This window comes from Culex quinquefasciatus, chromosome 3 (genome assembly GCF_015732765.1).
Source record: "Culex quinquefasciatus strain JHB chromosome 3, VPISU_Cqui_1.0_pri_paternal, whole genome shotgun sequence".
In the NCBI taxonomy this organism is placed as follows: Eukaryota; Metazoa; Arthropoda; class Insecta; order Diptera; family Culicidae; genus Culex; species Culex quinquefasciatus.
In genome coordinates this window covers 145504441-145523167 of record NC_051863.1, presented here as the reverse complement: position 1 = coordinate 145523167, position 18727 = coordinate 145504441, and the positions used below count along the sequence as shown (strand labels likewise).

At 34.6% G+C, this 18727-nt stretch overlaps 1 protein-coding gene across 1 annotated transcript; it reads right to left on the bottom strand.

Moving 5' to 3' along the window:
* Window positions 1-6286: 6286 nt before the first annotated feature.
* LOC6053146 (endocuticle structural glycoprotein SgAbd-3) lies at window positions 6287-6987 on the bottom strand. The gene is made up of 2 exons (XM_001869251.2): window positions 6872-6987; window positions 6287-6778 (listed from the first exon to the last, which is right to left on the bottom strand). Exons 1-2 carry the CDS (start codon window positions 6884-6886, stop codon window positions 6314-6316), a joined length of 480 nt encoding a protein of 159 aa, XP_001869286.1. The 5' UTR covers window positions 6887-6987; the 3' UTR covers window positions 6287-6313.
* Window positions 6988-18727: the final 11740 nt, after the last annotated feature.

Sequence of the window (18727 nt, the reverse complement as noted above, 5' to 3'; positions counted from 1 at the left end):
ATTTTAATTAAAAATTACCAGAAGCAACTTTAAGTTGCTTGGTCAAAATTTTCAACAAATGTTTTGATTTGGCATATTTTCCCAGTAGTTGGAAAAATGCCAAAGTAATTCCGATTTTGAAACCGGATAAAAATCCTGCTGAAGCCTCAAGCTATCGGCCCATTAGTTTGCTTTCATCTATTAGTAAATTATTCGAAAGAATAATTCTTAATAGAATGATGACGCACATTAATGAAAATTCAATTTTCGCTGATGAGCAGTTTGGATTTCGCCTTGGGCATTCAACTACTCATCAGTTGTTGAGAGTTTCAAATTTAATTCGAAGCAACAAATCTGAGGGCTATTCTACTGGCGCTGCTCTTCTAGACATAGAAAAAGCATTTGACAGTGTTTGGCATAAAGGTTTGATTGCGAAATTGAAAAGGTTTAATTTTCCGATTTATATCGTGAAAATTATTCAAAATTATTTGACGGATCGTACTCTGCAGGTATGTTATCAGAATAGCAAATCTGATCAACTACCTGTACGTGCTGGCGTCCCTCAAGGAAGCATTTTGGGTCCAATTTTATACAATATTTTTACTTCTGACTTGCCTGATTTGCCCCCAGGATGTCAGAAATCACTTTTTGCTGATGACACAAGCATCTCCGCCAAAGGCAGAAGCCTTCGTGTCATCACAAGAAGATTACAAAAAAGCTTGGATATTTTCAATTCTTATTTGAAAGAATGGAAAATTACTCCAAATGCTGCAAAAACTCAACTTATTATTTTCCCTCACAAACCAAGGGCTGATTTTCTTAAACCAAAAGTCATCACATTATAAAGATGAATGAGGTAAATTTAAAGTGGGAGGATCAAGTGAAATATCTTGGACTTGGTTTTGACAAAAACCTTACTTACAAGGATCACATTGAAAGTATCCAGGTTAAATGTAACAAATATATTAAATGTTTGTATCCACTTATAAACAGGAATTCTAGACTTTGTCTCAAGAATAAACTGTTAATTTATAAACAAATTTTCAGACCTGCCATGCTTTATGCTGTGCCGATCTGGACAAGCTGTTGCTTAACCAGGAAGAAAAAACTTCAGAGGATTCAGAACAAAATTCTGAAAATGATTCTGAAACTTCCTCCCTGGTTCAGCACCAATGAACTTCATCAATTAGCCGAAGTTGACACTTTGGATGTTATGTTCAATAAGATAATTGATGCATTTCGACAAAAATCATTGCAGTCTTCAGCTGCATTGATCCGCTCTTTATATAGTTTATAAGTTAGTTTTAAGGTATCCCTTTTCCCTTTTGTACATGTAGGACCTCCTACATTTGAAATCACTGAATAGCGAAAGCTACAATATTTCATGAATAAATGAAAGTTGCTAGTATTTAAAATTGAGGTGAAAAGTCATCGTTTGTGATTGGACACTCAATAATATTTTAACTGAATGAATGTACATGGAATAGAAATTTGAATAAATATAAATTAAAAAAAAAAAAAAAAAAAAAACGAGTTGGCTGGGATGCCGGGATCGATTCCAACTCGCCGCCGGCTACATTCGTGAATGAAGATTGGGTGCATTAAAATTTCATCGATGGATTTGTGTTCGATGAATAGTTAATATTAATGCCGCGACCCCGAGACGGGATCGACCCTGCCTGCGGGTGGAATGTTGCCCCGAAGTTGTTGAGCTGGCATGCCTTGGCAGCTACACTAAAGTAATGTTGGCAGTCATGTTAGATATGGTGCGTTCTGGATGGAACATTAAACGAACAATGTGAGTAGATTCTGGCATGTTTTCAATAGGTATGATGAAACTTTTTTCGATCTTTTATTATCTATTTATTAAAACAAAATAAAGTCACTAAATATACACGGAGAGACCGGCCGGGGCAAATCTAAGAAAATCTTGGTTAATTTAACTAAAAGTATGGGTTAATTTTTTACACAGCTTTTTTTCAACAATCGATTGTTGATTCTGTTAACCTGAAATTGCTGACCACCAGTAATTAAAATTAACTAAAAAAATAGTTGGAATTGCATTTTTTGTTGGTTAAATGACCGAAAAAAATTCTAGCAGTCGACTGCTAGAATATTTTTTTCAGAAAATTAACTAAAAATTTCTTGTTTTCAACTGAAATATTGTGGAATATTCTGTTAAAAACTGGCTGGAACATATTTTTCAACTATTTTTCAACATTTTTTTTCGTTGTATCAACCGAAATATTTTTGCATGGAGTAAATTATTAGTGGTTTGTAACAAAACATTTCTTAATTAGACATAATTTATGTAAGTGTTGATATATATTTTCTTTAATTATCTAACGATATAGGCTGGGCCGATTTTCTAGCTATATTTTAACTAATGCCTTACTTGAATACAAAAAAATATTCGTACATGTAGTCAATAATTAGCTGTTGTTAGTAATATTTTTATTGAATTTGCAGTAAATTTTATAATAATGCCTCACAAATTAATGCTGAGTTTTTTTTTTATTTTCGCATTTATTCTGCCTAAAAATTTAACGTTTTGTACTCATTGATTTTTTTGTTGCATTAAGTTGTTGAATTACTGTTAAAAAGCATCAAAACATTTTTTTTGCAATTCCGTCGTGAAACTACTGACTTTTCCTGTCATTCTTGAACGACGAAATAGCCTACTTTTCTGTACTAAAAATAACAGAATCGAATAGCAACACTTTTCAAAATAAATGCTGAAAAGTTCTACTTTTCAGCACTCAAATGGGTGCTGAAAAGTTGAACTTTTCAGCACTTGTTTCGAAAAGTAACACTTTGAACATTTTTTTGATTTAAACGATTTATTGAAAAAATACATGAAAATTTGACATAAAATTTCACTCAGTGTGTGTTTTTTGGAATTGCAAAAAATGTTGTATGGAACTCGTTGCAAAACTTGATTTTTTCAGCACTCTTCGTATTTATCCAACTCGGTGAACCTCGTTGGATAAATGTACGACTCGTGCTGAAAAAAACCTCTTTTTGCAACTTGTTGCATGTTTCAACAAAAAAAATCTTGATTTTTCTAAAACCAAAGCTAACAGCCGAGCACGTTCATTCGAGTTCGGGAAATCTGTTAGCTTTTTGCCTTTAGCATTTTCAACAAACAGGTTATTAAATTAATACTGAATTTTGGTTAATTTAACTGAAAATTGGCAGTGACAAGTACGTTTTTGTTAAAATTTACGAAAGTAAAATCAACAATTTTAATTGTTAAAATTTCTGGGCACAGTCTCTCCGTGTATAGCATTCCTTTTGCATAAGTTAAAAAATATTATTATTTATCTTAACTTATAAGCTAACAGCCGGAGGCTGGTTCAACTAAGTTAAAAAATGTTGAACATTATTTTGGAAATTTTAGAATAGAAAGGCACCGTTTAAAAAAAACTATCCTGCAATTTTTGAGGTTAATAAAAATATTCCACTGAAAATGTCACAAAATGCCATAGGCACGAGATACTCACATTAATTAAAAAATCAAAAAGATTCTTCTTTCTTAAGAAATCAATTCATAGGAAAGTTTCACTTTAAGATTAATGTCAAAGCTATTTTTAATGGATAATAGTATCTGTTTTAATATTCTTTGTTGGGGGGTCTCTACGCATCTTTTAGCTTAATTATTAGTTTGTTTCAAAGAATGATAGAAAATTAATATTTTCTCTAAAAATCTACCGTTTTCAAGCTAAAGCCAATTTAAGTTAATTTTTTGAAAATGGTCGCGGTTTTTCCTTTTTTTTTAATTTGTGCACATGTTTACCCACTCTTGAAAACATATTTTTGATAAGATGAATTGTGTATATTTTGCTGTAATGACTCATAGTTGCTGACATATTGCTATGTAAGGATTTAAAAACAGGAAAATTGATGTTTTTTAAATCTCACCCAAACAACCCACCATTTTCTAATGTCGATAGCTCAGCAACTAATGGTCGGATTTTCAATATAAAAATGAAACATTCGTGAATTTTTTCGATTTTTTCGGAAACAATTTTAAATTTTTTTTATCAATACTAACATTTCAAAAGGCCAAACAGTCAATATAACGCCCTATTGAAATGTTAGTCTTGTCTCAAAAATATATTGTTTTCGGAACAATAACATTGAAAATCAATCCATTAGTTGCTGAGATCGGTCAGTTTTAGTGACAAAAAGTGGATTTAAAAATCACCAAAAAAATTTACCTTGTATCATTTTTTTTCAGTGTAGTCCTTATCCATACCTGCAACTTTGCCAAAGACTCCATCGATCAAAAAATCCTTCAAAAGATAGAGATCGTAAATCATTTTTGTATGGACAGCTGTCAAATTAATATGAACAAACTAATGATGCAAAATAGCTTTTTTGGGCTTACCGAAGGCACCAAAAAAATTTCAAAAATCAAAATAAAAATAGACCTATTCCGTAAAGAATTAAAAAAATCAAAAAACATCAAACTTCATTGTAAATATACGTGCTATCGACAAAAAACTATTAAAAATATTTTTTATGAGTTGATTATCAGGTTTAGCATAGCTGTCCCCTAATGGACAATTGTTTATACATATAAAATAAAAGTTTTTGTATGAAGTGAAAAATTTCTCATTTTTTTTATTTTTGATTTTCCTTTTTTAATAAGTTAATCTGAATGATCTGGAAAATTCACGAAAAACATAAAAAATAATTTTGAATATAGGATGTTATTTGGGCTGCAAAACTAAACTTTATTTTGTTCAAAGCCTGTATCTTAGCAAATATTGGTCGAAACCATGAATGCAAATATTGGTCAAATCCAGATCATGAAGCCAAATTGAAGCAAATTTTCTGAGCTTTAAGGTAACAATTGAAAAAATGACAAAACAGACAAAATAAGATCATTAAAACATGTAAGCGACGCTTCAAAAATTTGGGAAGAGTTTTTAGATAGTAACTAAATTTTACATGAAAAATAAGGCCAACATTTTTTTTACCATCATGGTCAGGGTTTTTGAAAAATATTTTTTTTATTAAATTGTTGTATTCTTGAATGGTTGTTGAAAAATGGCTATTTATCCAAATAAAACAATAATCATGGTTTACCGAAGTCTTAAATGTTTGCTTTTATCCAAAATACCCAAGAGCAGATAAAAATTAAATAGGGAATTACCCGCATGTTTAGCAGGTTAAGGATGTTGTCCAGTTTTCATTTAATTTGCTGTTTTTCGCGATTCAAAGCATTTTTATTAAATGTTTGGTGGAAACTGGCTTCCTCACTTCTTAATAAGATATTTATTACAGGATTTCAGCTTTAAAAATTGAGAATCTGTAATTCAACGTCAAAATGCTGATATTATAAAAAGATTAACCCTCTTTTGCCCAATTTTTTTCGAATTTTTTTATTTTTCCCGTGTTCAGGAGGTCATTTTGAACAACTTTTGTTCTACGAAAAACTTTACTTCTTTTGTTTTATGTTTTTGTTGCTTCATTTTTGTATTTTAATTTGCATTTATCTTGCACAGTTGATGTTTGTTTTTAGTAGTATTTGGCCTATTCTACCACCTCCTATCATTACATTTTGCCTATCTAATTTTTTCATGCTTTTATAGCCACTTTTTCAATTTTTTGCTTGTTTTCACATTTTTGGCTATGAAATGGCACCATTATCATTTAAATTGTAAATAAATGCGTAGAGGCATCGTTTGGGACACTAGAAAAATTACTGCATACTTCTTTTTACTTAAAATATAGGAAATGTTAGTAAAAAAGACAGCCAAAGTTGACCCCTCAAAAATGACATTTTTAAAAACATTGGCAAAGTCACAAAAAACAAGTGAAACTTTCAATCCATAAATTTTCTAAAATTTCAAGAGTTCTTCTTTAAAATGCTTTTGAAAGTCTAAAGGTGGAGTTGTGTTGTAGAGGGTTAACAATAATCAAAAACAAAAAAATAACAAACTTTATGATTGAACCAAAGGGGCAATTAAGTCCGTAACTTGTACAACTTTAATGTCCATTGAATGACATCTTTCAAATTACGAACACATCGAGGTCCAGGAAACAAGTCCGAAACACATCGATCTTTGTCGTTAGCCCAGTGGGCATAAAATAATAACCACTCTCTTGTCGGACCGGTCTGTAATAGGGGCAACCAACGCAGAAAGCTTTTTCTTTTCTTTCCTCCCCTCGGAACATCCCGATGCGGCGTGGGGGAGAAAAACATTCTTTATTTGCTTCTAGGAAGTTGTGCTACAGCATAAATTGGCCTAAGTGGAAATAATGGCAGGACGAACACGAAACTCTTTGATGGTGGTTGGATTCTTCTTTTTCTCCGTTGTTTTGTCTAGCCTTGGAGAGCCCTCAGCCTGGCGATGACGGCGTCGAGGAAGGCCGCGTTAAAGTCCTTGAAGTCCTTCGGTGGGTTGGCCCGGATGTCTTCCAGACTCTTAATGACGTGTTCCGGCGCGGGTGGTTCCACCGGAAGATGGGCACCCTGCGGCTGGAAACCGCCCTGGTCAGCCACGTACGCCAGCGCAATCTTGTCACCCTCGGGGGCCGTGTACGAGAACTCCCCGTTGGCCAGCGTTCCCTCGGGGACGGATCCACTCTCGGCCGCCCGGATGCCGTTGCTCGTCTCGTACAGGAAGTTGTACGAGCCGTCCGCGTTGAGCTGCTGTTCTTGGCGCACGATTGTGGCCGTACTTTCCGGACCTCCCTTGGAAGCACCACCTCCTCCGGAACCGTTGGCAGCAACGGGTCTTCGCTGGGGTGCAGCCATGGCACACGAGACCACCACCAGCAAGAGTCCCTGTGTCCCGAGGGAGAAAGAAAAAAAAAACAAGTAAAGTTTAATCTTTTGATCCAGACAAATTCCCACCACACCCCCCCTTCAGCTACTCACAAACTGTTTGTTCATGATGATGCGCGGTGTTCTGGTGCAAGAAAAACTTGTACCCAAGGCAAACAAAAAAGAAGCGAACTTGCAAACGAGCTATCGAATCTGATCCAGCTCACCACCAACTGGCTGTAGATTCGCCCAACAGCACATACTTTATATAGTAGAACCAACGGCGGTGAAAAGCACCAGCAAAAAAATCTCTCCTCCACCAAGAACTGAACTCTAAGCATCCCAAAACTTCCCCCCAAAACGGCACTTTGATGCGGGTACTTCAACCAACCAAAGCCAAACAAGATCCTCCGCACTGCAGACAGCGACGCAATGCCGAACAACTCGTATGCAAAAGCAAAACGCATCTTCGTGCACGTTTAGCTAGAAGTTTTTTGCTTCTCTCTTCAGATCTTGCACTCTTCAAATTCGTCTAAATTTATGGCTCAGAAAGCTCAACCATCAAGTGTGCTGGTGGTAGCAATTACAGAACAAGTTTTATTTGCGGAAGATCAACCGGTCACAGGTTGTCAATGGTTGACACTCTGCTCTCTGCTGGGGCAATTCGCCATACCGGCTGGACAAGGTGTGTTACAACGCACCATTTCAGTGAAGATGCGTGCTGCAGTTTGGGTTGGAGAAGGTCAGTTGGGTTGGTGTAGGTCGGTGTGTCGGATCGGGTTGTTGCACTGATTTAGCAGGTTTGTTGAATTTCTCTGTCGTGAGGATTGATGTTGACCTTTACTGAATTACTATCTTTAACCATTTCAAACTTGTAAAAGAAAAATATTAAAGATAGATGTTGATTTTTTTTTGAGAAACTCTGCATTTTTAACTTTCAAAAATTTAAAAATTGGTGATTTGATGGGTTTGGACACAATTTCATCTAGTTTTTCTTAAGAGTCGCAATAACATGAGACAGTTTTGTTTTTTTTTTTCGATTATATTACTAACGATGTTTAACATGATAATATCTTAGTCGATTTTCGGTCACTTATCTTACATTCAGAAAAGGCCGTTGCAAATATTTTTTGAAGTTTATGTCCCTTGGCTCTGACCAAAGTCGAGGGGAGGGGGCAAAAATAACAAATATAAAAATTGAAATTACTAGGCTAGGTTTCAACATTTGGACAAAAAAAAGTGTTTTAAAATGCATTTTACAGGCGTACAGTTTCTTTCCAATCACTAGTTTTTAAAATATCGAGGTATTGATGGAATATTTTTTTCGCAAAAAAGATCTTTTTGTGGGAATGTACATTGGTATTTCATGAAAATTTAAAATGTTTACAGAGGAGTTTAAACATGCTGAATATGATTATAAACGCGGGAAAATGAATTTTAACTGGTTTTCAGTTTATTAAACTCAAAAAAAAATTAAAAAAAAATTAAAAAAATTTATTAACATTTTGGAGTTTTTCGAAAAAATATTTTTTTGCCCCCTGATTATTCAGGCCAACTTTGAAGGGGGGAGGGGGGACATAAACTTTGAAAAATATTTGCAACGGCCTTAATACAAAAACAATATTGTATACATAAATCAATACTTACGTATGGAACCTTTAACCAAATTGATCAAAATCGGTTCAGCCAGTGCTGAGAAAACTCAGTGAGAATATTTGTCACATACACACACAGACATTTGTTCAGTTTTCGATTTTGAGTCGATATTTATACATGAAGGTTAGCCTACGAGTTTTCTACGAAAAGTTCATTTTTAGATCAGAAATGCCCACAATTCTGTTTTTTAAAGAAGTACCAAAAAAATATAATTTACATGGGTATTAAAGTACCGTCATCAGGGGTGACATTGGGTCTGAGGGGGTAAGATGGGGTCATACAAATTTTGGCGTTTTTGTATGACTTAATCTCACCCTCTAGACTCAATGTCACCCATGACGACGGTAAGTGAAATTTTGTTTGTATCTAACATTAGAGTTTTTTATTTTTTAAATTTTCACAAAATTCCGTATTCCGAGAAAATATTGAAATTTTGATAGTTTACAATATAAGTATTAAATGATGCGAAGTTTTTGAAATAAAATACTCAAATTTTCACAAACTACCGTTTTGTATGAAAGTACTCAAATTATTCTGATTAAAAATATGGGTAGCATTTTCACATCAAAGTGTTTTTTGTAAAATACTGAAATTTTCATAAAATACTGTATCACCAAGACACAAAAAAAATCATAACATTCTATATTAGTTTTAAGTGACACATACATATGTAATTTAATTGTTTAGAGTGAATTAAATATTCACAAAATTCCATTTTTCATGAAAATAATAATAATTTTATAAATTTCATTATCAAACGATACAAATTTTTGTATGCATTTTCACTTGAATTGTGTTTTATAAGTACACAAATTTTCACAAAATTCGGCATTTTATAAAAAACGAATAAGAAGTTTGTTGAAAATGCATATAAAATTTCGCATCTTTTAATGCCGTAAAAAAATGAAATTTTCACAAAACTTCGCATAGTTTTCACATCAAAATGTTAAATTTTGAAAACTTGACTGTTTTTGTGAAATGCGATATTTTGCGCAAATCCATATTATTCGAAAAAAATGAGTATTATGTTTTATTAAGTAAAAGAAACTACTACACGTTATCGAAAAATATCATCTAGTGAATGCTTTCAAAGTTTAACAGGGTTTGACTTCAGCAAGTTTTTTTTAATTAAAATATAACGCCAATAGAAAATTAATTCAATTTTTATTGTTTTTTTTTTGTTTGTTTGTTTATTTATTAAATACAGCAGCGTAAGGATTACACCTTTTTAAATTGCTACCTCCGGTGTCATTACGTTTAAAATACAATTAAAAAGAAAACTACACTAAATTTACGGGTTCTCCACAGGATGATGTCGTCTTTCTCGTTGTCGTCTCGCCTTTTCTCGTCTCAGCGTTGATATTCCAGCGTAGTCCAGGGTTCGTCCGAGGGGATGGGGGTTTGCCCCTTATGCGACCTCATCCAGGGGGCTCAAATGCCCGGGGGGTTGTCCCTATTCCACTCTTCATGAAACTTGTGGTTATGGGGGCCCCGGGTCACTTGAGCACCTCCGTGGATTTTTCAGCTGGCGTGTCGTGTCTACCAGGCACCCCGGAGGAGCCGGAGGGTTGTCCCTATGCCACTCTTCCTATAGCTTGTGGTTAGGGGGGCCCCGGGACCTCCGGGCGCGACAGTGGTTACACACGCTTACTACGGCTGCGGTCGGTTCCAGAAAGCCAAGCAGCCGCTCTTAAAAGTTGCTTCCGAAGTCGTTCGCTTTTTTTTAGATTATAAGAATTTAAAACAATTTTGCAATCCTATTTGGGAATTCAAAAGATTTCAAAATTAAATTTTATAGACAGATTTCAGTCATGATAGAAAAAAATGAGATCCATCCTTCGCCAAAAAATAAAATCAATTGCTGAAGAAAAATGTCAAATTAAAAAAATCCAAACCACAAGACCAAAGGATCAACGTCAAATTAAACGAATCAATCTTGTCAATCAGAACCTTGGCGCGCCGCTCGAAGCCCGATAACAAATGTTGAATCTAATTCCGTTGGCAACCGGTCTGGCTTCCAATTGATGGAAAATCTAGTCGTTAAATTTCGAAGGCCAATTTTGTTGATTTGCTGTCTTCTTTTTTAAGGAAAAAACCCCCCTCGACTAGACTAGACAAAGTGACACACATATCCGTTTGCATGCGGTCACCCGAAATAATTTAAAATAATCGGATTAATGTCAAATCGGGGAGCTTTGAACAATCACATTAGGTTCGAGACAGTGGTTTTCCATGGTTGAAAAAGGGGATAACAAGAGGTTCAAAGGTTGACTTAATTCAATGCCAGGAAAAAAGGAAATCGGTTGATCATTGTGACTGAAATTAAATAATAGATGGGTAATTCTCCGCCAACTCACACAGCAGTTGCCCCGACCCCTCTTCGATTTGCGTGAAACTTTGTCCTAAGGGGTAACTTTTGTCCCTGATCACGAATCCGAGGTCCGTTTTTTGATATCTCTTGACGGAGGGGCGGTACGACCCCTTCCATTTTTGAACATGCGAAAAAAGAGGTGTTTTTCAAAAATTTGCAGCCTGAAACGGTGATGAGATAGAAATCTGGTGTCAAAGGGACTTTTATGTAAAATTAGACGCCCAATTTGATGGCGTACTCAGAATTCCGAAAAAACGTATTTTTCATCGAAAAAAACACTAAAAAAGTTTTAAAAATTCTCCCATTTTCCGTTACTCGACTGTAAAAAATTTTGGAACATGTCATTTTATGGGAAATTTAATGTACTTTTCGAATCTACATTGTCCCAGAAGGGTCATTTTTTCATTTAGAACAAAATTTTTCATTTTAAAATTTCGTGTTTTTTCTAACTTTGCAGGGTTATTTTTTAGAGTGTAACAATGTTCTACAAAGTTGTAGAGCAGACAATTACAAAAATTTTGATATATAGACATAAGGGGTTTGCTTATAAACATCACGAGTTATCGCGATTTTACGAAAAAAAGTTTTGAAAAAGTTGGTCGTCATCGATCATGGCCGTTCATGGTCACTCGCGACAGACACGGACGACGAAACAAAGAGAAACGCAAAAAGTAACTTTTTCAAAACTTTTTTTCGTAAAATCGCGATAACTTGTGATGTTTATAAGCAAACCCCTTATGTCTATATATCAAAATTTTTGTAATTGTCTGCTCTACAACTTTGTAGAACATTGTTACACTCTAAAAAATAACCCTGCAAAGTTAGAAAAAACACGAAATTTTAAAATGAAAAATTTTGTTCTAAATGAAATTCCTAAACTGTAAGACAGCACATAAATTCACCATCAAAAATTTGATTACTTTAAAAAATTCCAAAGCGTTTTCGAAGATGCTGAAAGTAAAAATTATTTTGGGATCATTTAATTTTAACTAATATTATTTCTCAAAAACGTGTTCAACTACTTTTTGAAAAAGTGTTTTAAGAGAAAATTTCTATGACAACAAGATTTAATTATTATTTCCCCCACTTTTCTGCACCACTTCTGCTGCGATGGTCATTGTGCTTGCGTGATAAAAAAAAAAACAAAAAATGAAAAACCATCATGAAAAATGCCATCCGCACCACGGCCACAAACCGATATGATGCAGCCGTAAAGCATTATAATTTTAATTTTCCCCTTCAGCTGTAATTAAGCTGCTCGCGGCTGCAAATTAGTGGAAAATTTTCATCATTATTTTCCATTGTTTTGTGCTAGATTTTTTTTCTCTCTCGTCCTGTTTTCCACTGGATGCAGATTCCCCCCAGCCACCAACTCACCGATCCTGGCCGAGGGGATAACCAGTAAAACTCATTGATGCTGAATAATTTCCCTCAAGTGGTTTTCCCCACCATCCGCTTCCGGTGGTCAGCCGGCGGCGTCATCTTGGACGCTTTGCTCTTCGTGGCTAATTTTCGCTGGCTTCATTCAAAGTAGTCGACCCTCTTGGGAGTCTGGAAAACGTCAGCAACCAACGGTTTTCTCTGCATAATTAAGGGCGCCAATATTCTATAAATTGAACGAGTCAAGTTTTTTTTCTTTCGTCTGTCCTGCAAGGAATTCTTGAGCTATTCTTATTTCTTGAACTCAGCACTCTATCTTTCGCTGGTTTCCCAGGCGTTTTGAATTAATTATGATTGAATGATTGCACAGCTGAGAAGGTTGGTGGGAGAGGGGGGTTCCGGGTAATTAACCGGTCTTCGGAATCGATCCGGTGTGGCACCAGCGCAAGTGGACAGAAGTGGAACGATAATAATATTTTCCATCAATTAAAAGTTAGTTCCGAGCTGCGGAAAACAATTGCCACTGTTTGGTTGCTGTGAGTAGCTGGCTTTTAAGTTTTGAAAAAGATGAATTTGTTGCATTAAAAATCAGCATATTTCAAACTTAAAAAATTATACCAACTGAAAAAAAAACAAAACAGGATTGCCGAATGTTATAGATTGTAAAACTAAAAAATATTTAATTTTTAAGGTTTAATTGTCAATATTTAAATGAATTATTTAAACTTGATCTAATATCATTTTTGTCCATAAAGCAATTCTCTAAAATTTCGGTCATTCGAAAATATGAAACATTCGTGAAATTTTCCGATCTTTTCAAAAACAATATTTTCTAAATTCTAAAATCAGGACTAACTTTTTAAAAGGCGTACTATTGAATGTTTGGCCCTTTTAAAATGTAAGTCTTGATTTAAATTTTTTGAAATTATTGTTTTCGAAAGATCGGGAAATTTCACAAATAATTCATATTTTATTATTGAAAATCGAACCTTTAGTTGCATTAGAAAATGGTGGGTTGTTTAAGTGAGACTTAAAAAACATCATTTATCCTGTTTTTAAACCTTTGCATGGCAATATCTCAGCAACTAAGAGTAACAAAGTTCAAACATGAAAAATATAGAAAATCTTCCCAGCTTTTCTAAAATATTTTTTTTCAATGGGCACTAATTTAAAAAAATTAATAAATGAGACTATTTTGGAAAAAGTTACTTAAAAATTGCTATAATCTGAAAACGGTGCACTTTATCAATATTTCACTAAAGTACTTTTTGATTGCAACATCAATTTTACATCGAAAAATAAAGTTGCAAAATTTTTGCGACCAATATTTCGATTTTGAAAAAAAAAGAATTGATTCAAAAATTCATAACTCGGTCGAAGATTTTTTGCCCATTCTGGAAATTTCTGAAAAGTTGGCATTTTGTGTCCCCTAGAACATATCAAAAAATAAAAATAGTGTTTTTTTTTGTAAATCAAGTTTTACTAACAAAAAGTTAAATAAAAAATCACCAAAAAATTTTTACCATGTATCATTTTTTGCAGTGTAGTCCTTATCCATACCTACAACTTTGCGCAAGACACCAAATCGATCAAAAAATTTCTTCAAAAAATACAGATTTTTGAATTTTCATACATCATTTTTGTATGGACAGCTGCCAAATTTGTGTGGAACTTTATATGGGCAAACTAATGATGCAAAATGGCTTCTTTGGGCATACCGAAGGTACGAAAAAAGTTTCAGCCGGATAAAGAAAATACAAAAATTAAAATTAATTAAAAATACCGATTTCGTAGAGAACTGCTCCATAATAAATGTTCTAAACAAATTTTGTTCAAATCAATTTGCAATCGAAAATGACTTTACACATTCGTACAAATACACATTTACACAAATTGCAGGATCTTATAATTTTAGGCATATAATAGTAAAGTTTTTCAGAAAATGTTCAGTTTGTTTGTGGCTTAAAAATTAACTTCATGACGGAGAGGCAATTTTGCATAATAAAGTTTTAAAGAGCTGAGAAAATTTCTTCAATTTTTTTTTTCTCTTTTTTGACATTGTTTGTTTTGAGAAAACAACTTTTTCTCAGTGACATCTAGCTAGCCCTCATTTTTTATCTCGCGATATCTCGGAATATAGTGGTTCGTATTTTGTGATTTGTTTTGCTTTTTTTGTAAAAGTTTCTTTTTTCCAGAAATTGAAAACATATTTTTTTGGGGACTAACTTTTAGTAATACAAATCAAACTAAAAATCTTTTTTTTCGTGTACTTTTTTCTGAAAAGTCCTTAATTTTTAATAACCCACAAATTTGTCAAAGAGACCAAATAGGAAACGCTTCTCAGGATACAGATTTTCGGATATTCGCATGCTCATATTGTATGACAACCATAAAGTTTTAAGGGTAGGTTCCATTACCCTGACGATGCAAAATAGTTTTTTTGCAATTCCATCGTGAAACTACTTACTTTTCCTGTCATTCTTGAATGACGAAATAGCCTACTTTTCTGTACCAAAAATAACAGAATCGAATAGCAACACTTTTCAAAAAAAAAATGCTGAAAAGTTCTACTTTTCAGCACTCAAATGGGAAAAGTTCAACTTTTCAGCACTTGTTTCGAAAAGTAACACTTTTCAACATTTTTTTGATTTAAACGATTTATTGACAAAATAAATGAAAATTTTACATAAAATTTCACTCAGTGTGTGTTTTTCGGAATTGCAAAAAATGTTGTATAAAACTCGTTGCAAAACGTTGGATAAATGTACGACTCGTGCTGAAAAAATCCTCTTTTTGCAACTTGTTGCATAAACTACTATTTTTACAAAGTAATGCATGGATTCATTGAACTCAAGAAATAAAAATAAAAAAAACCACGAAAAAAATGCCGAAATTATAATGTTTTTGACAAATTTCTTAAAAATATATCATGAATATTTACAAAATAGAATGAATTCAAGCAAAACTATGTCTGATATTTTTTTATTACAGATTCACAAAGATTTAAAAAAACCCATTGAATGATTTGTTAATTTTTGTTTAACTGTTATTCGTTTTTCAAAAACGTCTTGTTCGTGGATCCCATTTTAATGAACACTTATTCACGATTTTGGGAACTCTTTTTTTCTCCGTGTACAGAAATTCGTTAAATTGAATTCACAACAGAGCATTTTAGAGTGATGATCAATTTTCTTCAAAAATGATCAACGGCTTCACCTTAAGTAGTAATAAAACAAATTTTCATAACAAAGCTTCCATCAAAAACCTTTGAAATTTACTGCATTTTTAACATAAACTGGAAACAAATTACAACAATACTGTTTTTTGTATTTTTTTTTTTTACTTTTCGAGCATTTGTACCAGATCTTGGATTGCAAAAAAAAGATTATATGAAGGTCTTTAAACTGAAAACCAAACTTACAGTATGTTTGTGTAAATGTAAATGAGCTAATTCAAGGTGTGTTAGTTGTTATTCAAAGTAAACAATTTAATTAAAAACATTTTTTTAAGTTGCTCTGATTTTTTTTCATTTTTTTAGATTAAGAATCTTAAAACATACATAGTACAACAATCTTGGTAATTTTACATTGGAGCATTTGTAATTTTTCATACATCGGCATCAGTTTCTGTAAAAAATACTTGTACACAAAAATAATCATTAAATTTTAAACCTTCCAAGATTGATTTTTTTTATGTGTACTAAAGAACTAGCGATCGTATTATATTAAAAATGCAGGAAATGCATACAGTGCCATACATTTCCTTTTGTCAAAAGTGACTGATAAATGCGACCAAATTCATTTTTCTTTTAAACTGTTGATCGTAACACCAATCTTAAACTTCACACAATAATGAACAATTTAAAGTTGACGCAAATTTTTGGCGGTACAGTAGAAAAATTCACAAATTTTCCTCACTTTACATTTGATCAATCTCTCCAGAACGATTTTTAGCTTGGCTGACCGACATCCAGCATCCTAATGAACCCACTCACTTTCCCCCAAAACACTGTTATCACATGCCAATTATCAAATTTTCCATCCAGTCTAACCATCCGCCAGCGCCATCGGTTGTCTCGCGGGGGCAATTTTGCGCGCAACTTTCTCGCAAAAAAAGCTCAATTTCAATATGCTCATTTTCGAGTCGCTTCCTTTTTTCCCGATTTCCGCAAAATCAGATAACAAGCCCGGCCTAGCGGTTCCTTTTTTTGTGAACCTTTTGGCGCGTAAAAAAGGTCCTGCGAAAATATTATCTGCCCCGCAGAAACAAAGAGCGGGCGGTCCGTTTTGAGGTCGGGTTTTGAAAAATGACTTGTGTCATTGCGAGGCTAATTTGGACCAATTTCGTTTCGTGAAGAAGAATAAGAAGGAAAAACAGTACAAATTAAGGTACGAGATGGTCTGTTGAAGACTATCGTCAATTTATATCTGAAAGGGGAGGGAGGCCACTCCATGAAGACTATCTCGGCGTGCCCATCGGAAGGCTGCTCACTTCAGGACTCCATTAGTGTATTTACAGCCCCAAGTGTGCTGACAAGTCACCAGCAGCCAGTATTCGCGACTTGGGGAAGCTGCTGCTTGAGATAAATTTGATTAATACTTTCGCACAAAAGCCGCGCCTAATAGCTCGAAACAAAGGCCTCGCTGACATGCTTAAGCGGGAACTGCGAAAAGGATTTCGATTGCTGGGGATCGCCGCACTCCGCTTGCCACGGGAAGAGTTCTCTGCAAATGAGGCTGAATCAGAACATGCTTTAAGTAATTACATAAACATGACTTTGGCAGTCATAATTTGAGACAGGGTTGCCAGATCTACAAAATTTTAAACTTGTTTGGAATGCATTTCGATTACCTCACTGGGATCCGGGCATAGTTATCATACAAAAAACTTAAATCCGGCTTCAAAAATGTTCATAAACATCACTTTAGTAGTCATAAAATGAGGCAGGGTTGCCAGATCATTGATGTTTAAGACTCGTTCAGATGACTCATCCAACGATGTGTTAAATATTGGATCTGGACATGGTTTTCATACAGAAAGGTAAAAAATCATAAATATCACTTATGTGGTCATAACTGGAGCCAGGGTTGCCAGATTTTCAGACTTTAAAACTTCAATTCTATTGACAATTGAAAAAAAACTGCAGAAATTTGATTTTTTAGAAAATTGGAAGAGTGGAATTTGAACTTAAACGATTTTTTCAAATTTTGATTTAAATTGATTTTCTCCAAAGAACCTCTCTAGAGCTTTAATCTGCGATTTTTGTCCACATTTCTCCACCCCTCGCCAGATTTCCCTCTTAGTCTTATTATCTACTTTCCATAGAAAACGCTGCTGCTGCTCACTTAATGGTGGTTGACAGCCGAGCGGACACACTCCAAAATGTCCTGAAAGAGAGTTCCAGAAAAGCTCAAAGAGCTCTGACGTTGACAACAAACGGGCAAATTAATTAGAATCGAATTGTGTGCGTGCTTTTGTGCTTTTTATCTCCTTACCCCCCCCCCCCCCCCCTCCCACCAATCACATTTCAAGGGGTAAATGATGATGCCCTTAAAGTTAGAGGAGGAGGCGGAGTTGGGGCTGGAAAAGTGGATTTGTGTGATTGAAAAATACCGGTCACGATAGGCACTTTACACGCTTCGCTGCTCGACTTTTGGGCGAAGTTCTTCTCCTGGCGCGGAACCAGATTTGGTGGTGGTGCTGCGAGACAACCCGACCGAGATCGATTCCCCACGATAAGCGGAACCTTTTGATCCGTTTCGCAGTTTGTTTTTCGTAGTACACCGCACACTTAACCCTTGGTTGAACGATTTTTTCTTTTGGCTGAAAACATGAAGAAAGCTGAACTTAGTTTACTTAACTTTTGACAGGGTTGCCAAAACTTCAGTATTGTATAAGAAATTCACATTTAATACCTGTTCAACGATGTTCATTTTGACAGTTTCAAAAGAGAGCTCACTTTTTACAGTGAAAAACTCTATAAAATTTTCAGTTTGCTCATAACTTTGCTTGACCTGTTGGGGGTTAACCCCACGGATAACGAAAAGCAGACTGTTTGTTGGCAGTTTGTTCGTAGAACAAATCCAGGACCAACAGAAGGAGCAGCAACACACAGAAAAAGCGAACTTCACGGTTGTTTGGCATATCGGTTTGCTCAAATCTGCTTGAACGCGGTTGTTGATTGGTATTTGAATGAGCAGACAAAACTCTCTGCCACTCCAGATCGTATCGCTGGCGATATTGCCTTGTTGAAATCGACTCCCGATGACAGACACTCGACGATTTAGTCGTGGATCCGTTTGATCTGTTTTCATATCATCGTAATGGGTTAGTATTTCTATAGTGTTTCTCCCAAAAAAGTATCGAAAATCGATTCAAACCAAATCTTAAAGCTTCCCTCCCCCCCTCAAGCTTCTTCAACCCAATCGAAAAATGAAATTTCATTTCCTGCCAAATGTCACATCTTCACGAGGCACCCTCTATTGGCGAAGGGTTCACAATTCAAAAGGTCCTTCTTTCGCCAATTGAAACCTCGGATGTCTTCCGGAGGGAAAGTGAAAACT